This window comes from Pan troglodytes, chromosome 1, assembly GCF_028858775.2.
Source record: "Pan troglodytes isolate AG18354 chromosome 1, NHGRI_mPanTro3-v2.0_pri, whole genome shotgun sequence".
Lineage (NCBI taxonomy): Eukaryota > Metazoa > Chordata > Mammalia > Primates > Hominidae > Pan > Pan troglodytes.
In genome coordinates this window covers 110,797,375-110,813,495 of record NC_072398.2, presented here as the reverse complement: position 1 = coordinate 110,813,495, position 16,121 = coordinate 110,797,375, and the positions used below count along the sequence as shown (strand labels likewise).

The following is a 16,121-nucleotide window of genomic DNA, read 5'->3' as shown; positions in this document are numbered from 1 at the left end:
TGGGAAAGCACTCAACAGGTCTAGCCACATTAACAGTTTGTGGTTCCTACTACTTTTGACATTCTATTAATCATTATGCTAACGTTAGAGAAATATATATACGATTAGAGAGTAAAATACTCATGATTTTTCTAAAATCATATTTTCTAATCAAATTCCTTAGCTCCTAAGGAAGTAATTAAGATGCTCATTCACCTAAGGTAAATTAATGAGGTAGATAATTGACTGTTTTTTCCTAGATGGAAAATAGCATAGGTTCTTCCCCATAATGCTGAGACAAATCTAGACATTACATAGTTTACCTTAAATTGTGCATGTTTTGAGGGGGAAAACATTTAACATGAATTCTTTGGAAGTTTGACTTTCAGCAGTATTTGTCGTTAAAATAATGAAGACAAAACAATAAAGTGAAACTAAAAAACTTTTCAATGACATCCTGTCTCTCCCTACTCACCTACTCCCTGGTTTCCAAATCCATATTTGAAATGGAGTTACTCCAGTCATACAGATGGATGCAAAGATTTATATGAAAACAGACTAAACTTTCTGCAAACTTTCTAGCTCAGAAGTAAAGCAAAGAACCAATGAAAAAGCCAGTCACGCTTCTCTGGGGCAGCCGGCACAGAAATACACCAAACAGAGATTTGGCTGGGGATTAGGAGGTTCGAGGGTCTCTATTTTTCCTGAATTATGCCCATTAATCACAGTATCAAGGAAACTGGATATACCATGACAGAAATAAAAAGTCCACTTTTTCTAAGTAAGGTAGTAGTACTACTAGAAACACATCTTACTGAGAATTCTTGGTAATTATTATCTAACTCGAGAAAATTTAACCTTTTTCTAAGGGGAAAATATAAAAATGCAGGATATGATAACTGCCATCCATAATCACTGAAAAGATTTTAGGACTTCATAATAATTTTGGGCAGTTTCCTTGTTTAAAAAGATAATTATGGGGCTTAGATTAAAAAAAAATTAGCATTGTTTATAAATAAATTAGATATGGGGGGAGGAATAGCATTAGGAGATATACCTAATGTAAATGATGAGTTAATGGGTGCAGCACACCAACATGGCACATGTATACATATGTAACAAACCTGCATGTTGTGCACATGTACCCTAGAACTTAAAGTATAATAATAATAAAAATAAATAAATTAAATAAAATAAATTAGATCTATTTTTTCTTGAGATGTTGGTAAATACCAAGTTTTCAGATACAGTATACAATTCCAAGGTTTGTGAACCCTAACTATAGTTACTGACAAAGATTTTCATTGTTTTAGAGCTGTTTCGAAGTTTTTTTTATTTTCTGAAGGCTTTTTCATTTTTGCAGAACTGCCAACTATTCAATATTTCAAACATATATAAAATTACAGACTGTAGTATCAGAATAGTATTAGAAATATCTATTTATAAAATTTACTTATATAAGTATATGTACATGTATGTATTTATATACACATCATCTAGATATTATTGCTAGATTGCTTTCAAATCTCCCTTTTTTTTCTCTTTAAGGATATATACATATATGGTCACATCTACAATTAAAGCCCTAACTTCCTGTCCCTATAGCCACTCCCTCCCTGAGCTGTCCTGAAGTTGATATGTGTCTTTCCTCCTGAATATACATCTAGGATATGTATACATGCATCTATAACACGTAAATACTATTGTTTTCATAAAAGCTTCATAGAGTATTTTCATAATATTTCACATATTTTTTCATAAATAGTATAATGTACATATCCTTTTGTAACTTTCTTTTCATACAATTTTATACCTTTATATAATTTTATACTTTTTATGCCTCTTAAGACCTATTAATGTTGATACCTATAAATCCAGTACATTGAACTGCTGTATAGCAGTCCATTTTTACGAACAAATTAAAATGTATGTTATTCATTCTACTAAAGGAGAGTTGTTTCCATTCTGTCACTGTTTCACACTATAACAAATATTCCCATATGTGTCTACATTTGCATATGGGCAACAGTTTTTCCTGAGTAGATGTCTAGAGAGGGGCACTGCTAGGTCAGAGTTATGTATATCTTCAAATTTACCAGCTACTACCACGATGCTCTCCAGAAGGATTATACCATTTTATAGTCTTGCCAGCAGTGTATGGGAGTTTCCATTTGTTGCAATTATCAGACTGTAAAATTGTTGCCAATCTATGGATGTGAAATAATGTACAACTATTTTAATTTGCATTTTCTTTGAATCGAGCACACAGCAATTAATAATATGTAATATGCCACTTCGTCCATACCAAGCTCTTATATTTAATGGAAGAAAATGTAGAGCATCTTCATCATTTAAGGGGAGAGGGCTTCTTAAAACAAAAACAAACAAAAAAAAAAACTTCAAAAGCACTTTAATCTTGTTCATTACAGTATTCCGAGATTCTCTTTTAGTACTTGGCACACAGTAGGTACTTAATAAATGGTTGTTTAATGAATAAAACAGGATAAAATGAATGAACAAATGAATGAGTCATGGGCACTAAGCCCAGAAAAGGTAGTTAGGTTAAACTTAGCAGATGAAAGGAAATCATTGAAAGTTCTGAATAGGAGAGAGACATGATAAAGCTGCTCTTGAAGAAGACTAGCATGGTAGCAATGGGCAGGGTGGAAGAAATGGGAACAAATGAGATCAACAGCAATAGTCCACACATGAGCTCTTCTAGTGGGCCTACAATGAGGTGGTGAAAGTGAAAGAAGGGTATTGTGAATGCAGCTACAAAAGAAGAAATGATGAGATTTGGCAAATGGATGTGAAATGTGAGAAAAAGGAGAAAGTAAATAATGATTTCACTGTTCTGAGATATTTATTGAACACTATCTTTAGGCACTGAAGATAATATCAAGTAAGAAAGACATGACCATTACTATCACAGAGTTTATAAACAGGCAATTATAATAGTATGAAAAAGCAATAATGGACCATAGCGTAAGGTGCTATGGAAGTGGATAAGCTTGCCAGGGAAGGGTATGTTACATAAGGGGAAAAATAGATCTAACAGAGTCATTTAAAAATGGAAATTGATCTCAAATATCAAATATCAATGGAATCAAGTGGGTAGAGGAAACAGAAATGAAAAGAAAACCAATTATTCTGTTTTTGTTGTTTTCTCCCCAAATTTTATATTCTCTTTTTTCCAGGATAGTCCAGGTACATGTAAGTTTTTTAGAGTACAGATTTTGAATTCCAACCACAAATAAAATGCAATCAACAAATACTCACTGAGTTCACATGATGAATGTGAATTACTATGAAATATATAAACTGGCCAGTCTGGCTGATTTTTAGTATACTATTCACAATCAACTTTAAAATATGATGGATTTTTTTTGCTTATTATTTAATCCCATTTTAATTAATAAATTACAAATCTCCCCATCAAAAGAAAATTTTCTCAAAAACAGAGAGGAAAAAAAGTTTTTCAAAAAGTGGTACTTTACTGGTCAAATTCCCTCTGAAATAATTCCAGTCGTTCAGATAGTTTTTTGGGTGGTAGTGATGTTATTTGGGGACATACCATCATATGTCCCACTTTCTAACAATGCTCCACTCTCTTCCAGTGCTTTGAACTGTTCAACGGAAATGAAATTATAATCCACTCCTGGTACTTCTCCATCCCTGGGGGCCCTTGTAGTGCCTAAGAAAAAAGAAAAAAAAAAGTAGGTTGTAAAGTACTTTTAAACTTACAAAATATTCAAAGTAAAAGAATATTCAGTTTGTAGAGAACACATAAGAGATATTTCATTCCCCTGCCCCAACTTTATTAAGGTAAAATTCACAGATAAAATTGTATATATTTATAGCATACAACACGTTTTGATACATGTGCACACCTGGTGAAAGACAGACTTATTTTAAAGTAGTTATCCTACTTAATTTTTTCATCTCTAGCATAAATGTAAACATTCTACTTACTAGAGTCATGAAAGACAAAAAATAATATTTTTTATAAGTTATTTTAATGAACTTTATTTTTAAAAGTTGGACAAACACTGGTTATAAAGTTACTTTATACGTGAATAAAAGGCTTAAGATAGGTATTCACATATGGCTTCTTAGCCATTATTCTCTTCAAGTAATTTTAAAAAATTAAGCAGTAAGTAAATTGTTTCATAAAATTAACTACAGTAACAGATCACTAAATGCTAAAGTACAATCTTTCAGCTTCAAGGTATAAATTCAGGTTATGGCAGCATTGCTACATTTGACTGAATTTTACTAAACAAGAGTCACTTTTACACAATGTCATTTCAAATACTACATAATACAAAGAGATACAGGATTTTCACTGGGAATTGGTTGCAAGTCTAGGACAAGAACACTTTCCTTCTCAAACCTGTTCCTCCACTTAGGCCCCTATTCAGTAATAGCACTCCAGGTAGGAAATCTGAGAGTCAGTCGTCTTGGGCTCCTCCCTCTACTCCACATCCAGTCACCAAATCTACCTCATAAGTATCTCTAAATACTTCTTTTCATTCCCATAATCACTGAATTCATATCATTATCTAGGACCTGTATTGTTGGTACCCCTAGGTCAACCTTTACCTCTTCCCAGCTACACTCCTCCTGGTCACTGCAGTCAGTGACTTTTCTAAAACACAGTCTGAGGAAACAAACAAAATCTCTCTCTAAACCTATCAATGGCTTCCCATGATCCTTGGTATAAAATCCAGATTCTATAACAACACATTTTACAAAGCCCTTTGTGATCTGGACCCTGGCAACCTCCCCAAATTCTTTCTTGCCTCATTCCTTTCACATTAGGCTTTAGTATACTACATATATTTTTCAATTATTTTAATGTTCCTTTCACTCACATACTTTCAAGGTCGTTGTCATGTCCCCAGAGGACTTCCTACTCCCTTTCCCACTCTCACCTCAGCTAACTTCTACTCATCCTTCAGGTCCTGGCTTAGAAAGTTCCTTTAGAGAACCTTCCCTGATTTCTATCTAGGGTATGGCAACATGCAGAAACCATGTCGATTTGATTCAGAGTAATAGCCCCAAGTCTTGACACAGTGCAAAGATCACAGTAGGTGCTGAATATACATAGCTGTCAAATAAATTAAGTGAAATTGTAAACAAATGCATTTAGGACAGTGCCTGGCAATATGCTCTTATTATTACTGTAAGTTAATTCATGGGAAACTCTTAATTGCTCCTACTGTTTTTAGTCACATTACATTCTATTATATTCTGTAACATGCAAAAAAAAAACACAAAGATTATGATAACAAATTAATGGTAATAATCTGAGAAAATAATGATTATGTCAACATTCTGTGCAACAAAGACTATATTGAATTTTCTCCCCCATTTTTTAACCCAATTTTTTTTCTAAAAATAAGCATTTCTTTACCTGTTTTACATCATAGAGGATATAAAATCTGGAAAACAGCTTTTTTCCTTTAATTTTTAATACCTTTTTTATTTTCAAATTTTTATATTTCTCATATATTGACCAAAACTACATTGTTAGATTCTCTGAATCAACAGCTTCTTAGCTCCATATTAAATAAAAGTTAACATTAGACATTAACTCAAGCCTGGGCAACATAGTAAGCCCTCGTCTCTATTAAAAAATTTTTAAAAATTAGCCAGGTATAGTGATGCACACCAGTAGTCCTAGCCACTCGTGAGGCTGAGGTGGGAAGATAATTTGAGACCAGGAGTTCAAGGATGCAGTGATGCAGTGGGTTATCATTGCAGCACCACTGCACTCCAGCCTTGACGACAGAGTGAGATCCTGTCTCTTAAAAAAAAAAGGAAATTCAAGGATTGAAATTATAATTTGTAATTATCTATGACAGATGGAAAAAATATGATGACGATATTTTGCACCTCCTAAGAGGTGGGGCCTGTTGCCTCATCCCTTGAATTTGGACTGGATTGATGATATGCTTTGATTAATATAATGTAAAGGCTGTGATGTTGTCCAAGTTTAGGGATCTAGACTTCCATATTCACCCTCTTGGAATGCTCCTGCTACCATGCAAGGAAGTCCAGGCTAGACTACTGAGTGATAAAGAGAGCCCAAGCCAACAAAAAGCAGCAAGGCCCCAGACACATGAATGAGGCCATCTTAGCCCCTCCAGCTCCAGTTGAGCTGTCAATGATTATAGCCACATGAATGGTCCCGACTGAGCCCAACTCATGAAATCATGAGAAATAAACATCACTATTTTAAGCCACTAAGTTTTGGGGTAGTCTGTTATACAGCAAAGGCTAATTGAGATATCCAAATAAACTCCACTATAAAACATAATGACTAAAAAACAATTTAAAAGCAAGCCATATTATAGATAATACTATAAAAACAGCACTGATCGAAAGGGCAGGAGGAACTCTGTTTTGGTCTGAGATTATTATTAACGGCACAATTTAGACAACTACTTAATCTCTTTTGGCTTTCTCTTTCTGCAAGGTGGTGTTGAGCAGGATGTTGTCCATGATTCTTTTCATTGACAGATATGAATGTTATGTGTAATTCTACCATATATTTCTAAGACTAGACAATAGTTTTAATGTTAATTCTCTTTACAAAGTATTATAAATTTTCACTCCCCCCACAAAACCATACAACCCAATACACATAAAGTTATCTTCCTTCCTTCACTCCATTACTTTTCACATTCCATAAAATTTATCTTTATATTCTCCTAATACTGTATATTTTATATAAAGCTTTCTACATCCCCCCTCACCCCCAGTTCTCACATTTCTCCTTTATACACAAAAATTGCTCCAAAGAGTTCTTTGGAGCCATACACAGTCTCCAATTCTCCTCTCACTGTCTCCTGAGCCTATTCAAATAAGATCTTTTCCCCAACCATTCACTGATACAATGTGCTATGTTTCAACAATAGTCTCCACTTTGCTGAACTCAATGGCCAAGTCTTACCCTCATCTTAACTGACCTATGAATAACATTTGACATAACTGATCATTTACCCTTTCTGTTTAGTTATAAGCAAATCAACCCAGGCAAAAAGCAGAACATTACCAGGACCTCAAAAACCTTCTTGTGTGTCTCTGATGATAAACCTCTCCCTCCCTCCATCCTCAAAAGTGACTACCATCTTGACATCTGTGATGATGATTTCCTTTCCTTTTTAATGATTGTACCAACTAAATAATGCATTTTTAAGCAACATAGCTTAGTTTTGCCACTTTTGCAACCTCATATGAATGGAATCACATAACATGCATTCTCTTCTGTCCACACCAATACTTGTCATGAGGCTTATAAGATTTTTCCAATATCCTGGGTGTGTAAAGTCACTTCACTGTTTATTTAATCCCACGCTTTCTTTAAAGCCATACTATTCATATGCTCCGGATGTATCATCCACAACCTCAACAATGAACAAGACATCCGAAAAATAGGAGGGCTACTCAAGATTTTACCCCTCACTTCAACCTCATAAAGCAATTGCTTTATGAGATTAAACATTCTTTTTAATACATTTAGAAGTCATATAGATTTCCTCTGTTGTGAAGTGGTTATTCAAGTCTTTCCCCATTTCTCTGTTGGGTTTGTGTCTTTAAAATTGATTTGTGGGAGCTGGCAAGATGCCCAAATAGGAAAAGCTCTGGTCTGCAGCTCCCAGCAACACCAACACAGAAGGTGGGTGGTTTCTGCATTTCCAACTGAGGTACCCAGATAATCTCGTTGGGACTGGTTAGACAGTGGGTGCAGCTCGAGGAGGGTGAGCAGAAGCAGGGTGGGGCAGCGCCTCATCCAGGAAGCACAAGGGGCCAGGGAACTCCCTCCCCTAACCAAGGGAAGCCATGAGGGACTGTGCTATCTGGCCCAAATACTATGCTTTTCCCACAGCTTTTGCAACCTGCAGACCAGGAAATTCCCTCGTGTGCCTACACCACCAGGGCCCTGGGTTTCAAGCACGAAACGAGGCGGCTATTTGGGCAGACACTGAGCTAGCTGCAGGAGTTTTTTTTTTGTACTCCAGTGAGACAGAACTGTTCACTTCCCTGCAAAGGGGGCTGAAGCCAGGGAGCCAAGTGGTCTTGGTCAGTGGGTCCCACTCCCACAGAGCCCAGCAAGCTAAGAACCACTGGCTTGAAATTCTCAGTGCCAGCACAGCAGTCTGAAGTCCACCTGGGATGATCGAGCTTGGTGGGGGGAGGGGCATCCACCATTGCAGAGACTTGAGTAGGCGGTTTTCCCCTCACAGTGTTAAGGAAGCCGCCAGGAAGTTCGGACTGTGTGGAACTCACTGCAGCGCAGAAAAACGGCTGTGGCCAGACTGCCTCTCTAGATTCCTCCTCACTGGGCAGGGCATCTCTGAAAGAAAGGCAGCAGCCCCAGTCAGGGGCTTATAGATAAAACTCCCATCTCCCTGGGACAGAGCACCTGGGGGAAGGGGCAGCTGTGGGTGCAGCTTCAGTAGACTTAAATGTTCCTGCCTGCCGACTCTGAAGAGAGCAGCAGATCTCCCAGCACACTGCTCAAGCTCTGCTAAGGGACAGACTGCCTCCTCAAGTGGGTCCCTGACCCTCATGCCTTCTGACCGGGAGACACCTCCCAGTAGGAGTCAACAGACACCTCATACAGGAGAGCTCTGGCTGGCATCAGGTGGGTGCCCCTCTGGGAGGAAGTTTCCAGAGGAAGGAGCAGGCAGCAATCTTTGCTGTTCTGCAGCCTCTGCTGGTGATACCAGGCAAACAGGGTCTGGAATGGACCTCTAGCAAACTCCAGCAGACCTGCAGAAGAGGGGCCTGACTATTAGAAGGAAAACTAACAAACAGAAAGCAATAACATCAACATTAACCAAAAGGACGCTCACCCAAAAACCCCATCCAAAGGCCATCAGCATCAAAGATCAAAGGTAGATAAATCCACAAAGATGAGGAAAAACCAGTACAAAAATGCTGAAAATTCCAAAAACCAGAATGCTTCTTCTCCTCCAAATAATCACAACTCCTCTCTGACAAGGGCACAAAACTGGACAGAGAATGAGTTTGATGAATTGACAGAAGCAGGCTTCAGGAGGTGGGTAATAACAAACTCCTCTGAGCTAAAGGACCATCTTCTAACCCAATGCAAGGAAGCTAAGAACATTGATAAAAGGTTACAGGAACTGCTAACTAGAATAACCAGTTTAGAGAAAAACATAAATGACCTGATGGAGCTGAAAAACACAGCACGAGAACTTCATGAAGTATATACAAGTATCAATAAGCAAATCAATCAAGTGGAAGAAAGGATATCAGAGACTGAAGATCAACTTAATGAAATAAAGCATAAAGACAAAATTAGAGAAAAAAGAATGAAAAGGAACAAAGCTTCCAAGAAATATGAGACTGTGTGAAAAAGCCAAACCTATGATTGATTGGTATACCTGAAAGTGACAGGGAGAATGGGACCAAGTTGGAAAACACACCTCAGGATATTATCCAGGAGAAACTCCCCAACCTAGCAAGAGAGGCCAACTTTCAAATTCAGGAAATACAGAGAACACTACTAAGATACTCCTTGGGAAAAGCAATCACAAGACACATGATCGTCAGATTCTCCAAGGTTGAAATGAAGGAAAAAATGTTAAGGGCAGCCAGAGAGAAAGGTCAGACTACCTACAAAGGAAGCCCATCAGACTCACAGCAGATCTCTGCAGAAACCCTACAAGCCAGAAGAGAGTAGGCAACCAATATTCAACAATCTTAAAGAAAAGGATTTTCAACCCAGAATTTCAAATCTATCAAAACTAAGCTTCAGAAGCGAGGGAGAAATAAAATCCTTTACAGACAAGCAAATGGTGAGGGATTTTGTCACCAACAGGCCTGCCTTACTCCTGAAGGAAGCACTAAATATGGAAAGGAAAAATTGGTACCAGCCACTGCAAAGACATACCAAAATATAAAGACCAACGACCCTATGAAGAAACTGCATCAACTAATGTGCAAAATAACCAGCTAGCATCATGATGACAGGATACAATTAATACATAACAATATTAACCTTAAATGTAAATGGGCTGAGTACCCCAATTAAAAGACACAGACTGGCTAATTGGATAAAGGAGTCAAGACCTTTTGGTGTGCTGTATTCAGGAGACCCATCTCATGTGCAAAGAGACACACACAGGCTCAAAATAAATGGATGGAGGAATATTTACCAAGCAAATGGAAAGAAAAAAAAAAAGCAGGGGTTGCAATCTTAGTCTCTGATAAAACAGACTTTAAACCAACAAAGATCAAAAGAGACAAAGAAGGGCATTACATAATGGTAAAGGGATCCATGCAACAAGAGCTAACTATCCCAAATATGTATGCACCCAATACAGGAGCACCCAGATTCATAAAGCAAGTTCTTAGAGACCTACAAAGAGACTTAGATTCCCACACAATAATAGTGGGAGACTTTAACACCCCACTGTCAATATTAGGCAGATCAACAAGACAGAAAATTAACAAGGATATTTAGATTTGAACTCAGCTCTGGACCAAGCAGACCTAATAGACATCTACTGAACTATTCACCCCAAATCAACAGAATATACATTCTTCTCAGCACATCACACTTATTCTAAAATCAACCACATAATTGGAAATAAAACACTCCTCAGCAAATGCAAAAGAACAGAAATCATAACAAACGCTCTCTCGGACCACAGTGCAATCAAATTGGAACTCAGGATTAAGAAACTCACCCAAAACCGCACAACTACTTAGAAACTGAAAAACCTGCTCCTGAATGACTACTGGGTAAATAACGAAATTCAGGAAGAAATAAAGATGTTCTTTGAAACCAATGAGAACAAAGACAAAATGTACCGGAATCTCTGGGACACAGCTAAAGCAGTGTTTAGACGGAAGCTTATAGCACTGAATGCCCACATCAGAAAACTGGAAAGATCTAAAATAGACACCCTAATGTCACAATTAAAAGAACCAGAGAAGCAAGAGCAAACAAATTCAAAAGCTAGCAGAACAGGGCTGGGTGCAATGGCTCACGCCTGTAATCCCAGCACTTTGGGAGGCTGAGGCAGGCAGATCACGAGGTCAGGAGATCGAGACCATCCTGGCTAAAACGGTGAAACCCTGTCTCTACTAAAAATACAAAAAATTAGCAGGGTGTAGTGGCGGGCACCTGTAGTCCCAGCTACTTGGGAGGCTGAGGCAGGAGAATGGTGTGAACCCGGGAGGCGGAGCTTGCAGTGAGCCGAGATTGTGCCACTGCACTCCAGCCTGGGTGACAGAGTGAGACTCTGTCTCAAAAAAAAAAAAAAGCTAGCAGAACAGAAGAAATAACCAAGATCAAAGCAGAACTGAAGATGATAGAGACATGAAATACCCTCCAAAAAATCAATGAATCCAGGAGCTGGTTTTTTGAAAAGATTAACAAAACAGACAACTAGCCAGAATAAAAAAGAAGAAAAGAGAGAAGAATCAAATAAATGCAATAAAAAATGATAAAGGGGATATCACCACTGATCCCACAGAAATACAAACTACCTTCAGAGAATACCATAAATGCCTCTATACAAATAAACTAGAAAATCTAGAAGAAATGGATAAATTCCTGGACACATACATCCTCCCAAGACTAAACCAGGAAGAAGTCGAACTCCTGAATAGACCAGTAACAAGTTCTGAAATTGAGGCAGTAATTAATAGCCTACCAACCAAAAAAAGCACAGGATCAGAGGGATTCACAGCCAAATTCTACCAGAGGTACAAAGAGGAGCTGGTACCATTCCTTTTGAAACTCTTCCAAACAATAGAAAAAGAGGGACTCCTCCCTAACTCATTTTATGAGTCCAGCATCATCCTGATACCAAAACCTGGCAGAACACAACAAAAAAAGAAAGTTTCAGGCCAATATCCCTAATGAACATCGATGCGAAAAACCTCAATAAAATACTGGCAAACTGAATCCAGCAGCACATAGAAAAGCTCATCCACCACGATCCAGTTGGCTTCATGCCTGGGATGCAACGCTGGTTCAACATATGCAAATCAATAAACATAATCCATCACATAAACAGAACAAATGACAAAAACCACATGATTATCTCAATAGATGCAGAAAAGGCCTTCAATAATATTCAATACACCTTCATGCTAAAAACTCTCAATAAACTGGGCATTGATGGAACATATCTCAAAATAATAAGAGCTATTTATGACAAACCCACAGCCAATATCATACTGAATGGACAAAAGCTGGAAGCATTCCCTTTGAAAACTGGCACAAGAAAAGGATCCCCTCTCTCACCACTCCTATTCAACGTAGTATTGGAAGTTCTGGCCAGGGCAATTAGGCAAGAGAAAGAAATAAAGGGTATTCAAATAGGAAGAGAGGGAGTCAATTTTTCTCTGTTTGCAGATGACATGGTTGTATATTTAGAAAACCCCATCTTCTCAGCCCAAAAACTCCTTAAGCTGATAAGCAACTTCAGGAAAGTCTCAGGATACAAAAATCAATGTGCAAAAATCACAAGCATTCCTATACACCAATGATAGGCAAACAGAGAGCCAAATCATGAGTGAACTCCCATGCACAATTGCTACAAAGAGAATAAAATACCTAGGAATCCAACTTACAAGGGACATGAAGGACCTCTTCAAGGAGAACTACAAACCACTGCTCAAGGAAATACGAGAGGACACAAACAAATGGAAAAACATTCCATGCTCATGAATAGGAAAAACCGATATTGTGAAAATGGCCACACTGCCCAAAGTAATTTATAGATTCAATGCTATCCCCATCAAGCTACCATTAACTTTCTTCACATAACTAGAAAAAACTACTTTAAATTTCATATGGAAACAAAAAGACCTCATATAGCCAAGACAATCCTAAGCAAAAGGAACAAAGCTGGAGGCGTCACACCACCTGTCTTCAAACTATACTACAAGGGTACAGTAACCAAAACAATATGGTATTGGTACCAAAACCGATACATAGAACAATGGAATAGAACAGAGGCCTCAGACATGACACCACATATCTATAACCATCTCATCTTCAACAAACCTGACAAAAACAAGAAATGGGGAAAGGATTCCCTATTTAATAAATGGTGTTGTGAAAACTGGCTAGCCATATGCAGAAAACTGAAACTGGACTCCTTCCTTACACCTTACACAAAAATTAATTCAAGATGGATTAAAGACTTAAACGTAAGACCTAAAACCATAAAAACCCTAGAAGAAAACCTAGGCAATACCATTCAGGACATAGGCATGGGCAAAGACTTCATGACTAAAACACCAAAAACAATAGCAACAAAAGCCAAAATTGACAAATGGGATCTAATTAAACTAAAGAGCGTCTGCACAGCAAAAGAAACTATCATCAGAGTGAACAGGCAACCTATAGAATGGGAGAAAATTTTTGCATTCTATCCATCTGACAAAGGTATGATATCCAGAATCTACAAGGAACTTAAACAAATTTACATGAAAAAAACAAACTACCCCATCAAAAATTGGGCGAAGGATATGAACAGACACTTCTCAAAAGAAGACATTTATGTGGCCAACAAACATATGAAAAAAAGCTCATCATCACTGGTCATTACAGAGATGCAAATCAAAATCACAACAAGATACCATCTCACATCAGTTAGAATGGCGATTATTAAAAAGTCAGGAAATGACAGATGCTGGAGAGGATGTGGAGAAATAGGAACGTTTTTACACTGTTAGTGGGAGTGTAAATTAGTTCAACCATTGTGGAAGACACTGTGGCGATTCCTCAAGGATGTAGAACTAGAAATACCATTTGACCCAGCAATTCCATTACTGGGTATATACTCAAAAGATTATAACTCCTTCTACTATAAAGACACATGCACATGTATGTTTATTGCAGCACTATTCACAATAGCAAAGACTTGGAACCAACCCAAGTGCCCATCAATGATAGAATGGATAAAGAAAATGTGGCACATGGACACCATGGAATACTATCCAGCCATAAAAAGGAATGAGTTCATGTCCTTTGCAAGGACATGGGTGAAGCTAGAAACCATCATTCTCAGCAAACTAACACAGGAACAGAAAACCAAACACCACATGTTCTCACTCCTAAGTGGGAGTTGAACAATGAGAACACATGGACACAGGGAGGGCAACATCACACACTGGGGTCTGTCGGGGTGTGGGGGGCAAGGGGTGAAAGAGCACTAGGACAAATACCTAATGCATGTGAGGCTTAAAATCTAGATGATAGGTTGATGGGTGCAGCAAACCACCATGGCACATGCATACCTATGCAACAAACCTGCACATTCTGCACATGTATTCCAGAACTTAAAGTATAATAAAAAATAAAATAAAATTGATTTATAATTCTTTATATTCTGAATATTATAGTAAATCATCAAATCTAAGTAACCAACCCCTTCTAAACTGCATCATTATTTTATCTCTAAGAAAGAAAAAACCCTGGCAATTATAATTGAAAGATTTCATCTATTCTAAGATGCTTCCCAACTGTAGAGATGTTAAAATGTGAAATAACTGTCTTAGTATTGATGAAGTACTGTGATCCATTGTCAGACATATGTATTGCAAATGGGGGATTTCTGTGAAATATGTTTTCTTGAAATAGTACTTTCTGAAAAATCATGCACCCAAAATAAGAGAGATTATGGAGAAAATAGAGTCATGGTTGACTTCTCAAAACCTTTGCAACTTTGTAACTAGAACACTAACAAAATAAATAATGGTCCTAATTTAAAATATTAATACAGTTTAAAAGACATGTTAAATTCCCAATTAAAAATAACAGAGTAAATAAAATACTGGTCTTTTAAGACAATGAAAGGAATGAAAAGAAAAGGTGGCTTGACAGAAACGGGTATAAGAAAGGGTTAGGCTACTAAATAATGAAGATAGGGCAAATAGTGCAATAAAGATTTTTAAAACAGAACACACGGTCAAACAGAAAAGAGGATAAATTGAAGTGTATAGGTATCATATACACTGCCATATTCTTCCTCAGCTGCAATATTCAGTTGTGTTCTTTTATTTTATTTACTTGTAGCTATTTGATGATAAAAAACATTAGCTTGCTGAGGAAAATGGCATAGAAACTAGTATAACCTGAGTTAAATTCATGTCATTTTCTACATATGTGCCAATCACATGTAAACTTTTTTGTACTGCAGAAATAAATGTAGAGGAACAGAGAGTATCTTGTCACATTCTGATTTTTTCACCTTTTTAAGAAATTGTATTTTGATGACAGAAGCTCTTAATTTTAATGTAGTCAAATGTATAAATCTTTTCCTTTACAGCTAATGGTTTTTGTGTCTAGTTGAAAAAAATCCTTTCCTAAAGCTATGGAGATATTCTATATTCTTTTTAAAAAGCACTACAGGTTTGCCTTTCACACCTAGGACTTTAACACAAAAAACAGATGGTGGGGATGGGGGAGCTGGTGAGAAGTACCAGTCTAATTTCCTTTTTTTCCAAATGACTACTCAAAATAATTTATTAAAAGTCATTAATTTCCCTTCTGATCAGCCACAGCACTTCTTTCATGGAAATGTCTATATAAGCTTGGGTGTTTACTACTAGGCTTTCTATCTACTGACCATTCTGGTATCATTATCAGTGTTATAATTATTCTATTTTCCTAATAAATCTTGATATATAGTATAGCAAGTCCACCTATCTTGCTTTTTGTATTCAAAGCCTGTCCATATACATTCTAGAATCAGATAAACAGGCGAAAAAGGCTGAAATTTTTATGGAATTACATTGAATCTACCAGTCAATTTGAGCAGAACTGATATCTTTGCAATACTGCCTTTAATTCATGAATAAGAAATTTCTGTCAGCATATTTAGATCTTCTTTAGCATCCCTCAATTTCACACTATAGAGGACTTACGTTTCATTAGAGGTTAATTTCCAGGTATTTTTTAAAAACTTATATGCTATGGTAAGTAATATTTTCATAAACTTTCATTTTCTAAATATTGATGGTATGAAAGAAATAATTTACCTACAATAGAATGCACTAATTCTAATAGTACAATTATGTGAACTTTGGAAACCATTATCCCCCAAAGTTTCCTTGGGCCTCTTTGTAGTCCTCCACTCTGG

At 37.0% G+C, this 16,121-nt stretch overlaps 1 protein-coding gene across 3 annotated transcripts in view; it reads right to left on the bottom strand.

Moving 5' to 3' along the window:
- The window catches only part of MAGI3 (membrane associated guanylate kinase, WW and PDZ domain containing 3), a 293,182-nt gene that overhangs the window by 107,643 nt on the left and 169,418 nt on the right, over positions 1 to 16,121 (bottom strand). For all 3 annotated transcript variants that reach the window (XM_024347852.2, XM_063814730.1, XM_024347856.3), the window contains exon 3: positions 3,554 to 3,673. In XM_024347852.2, the coding sequence (XP_024203620.2) occupies positions 3,554 to 3,673 (120 nt within the window). The remainder of the gene's footprint in view (positions 1 to 3,553; positions 3,674 to 16,121) is intronic.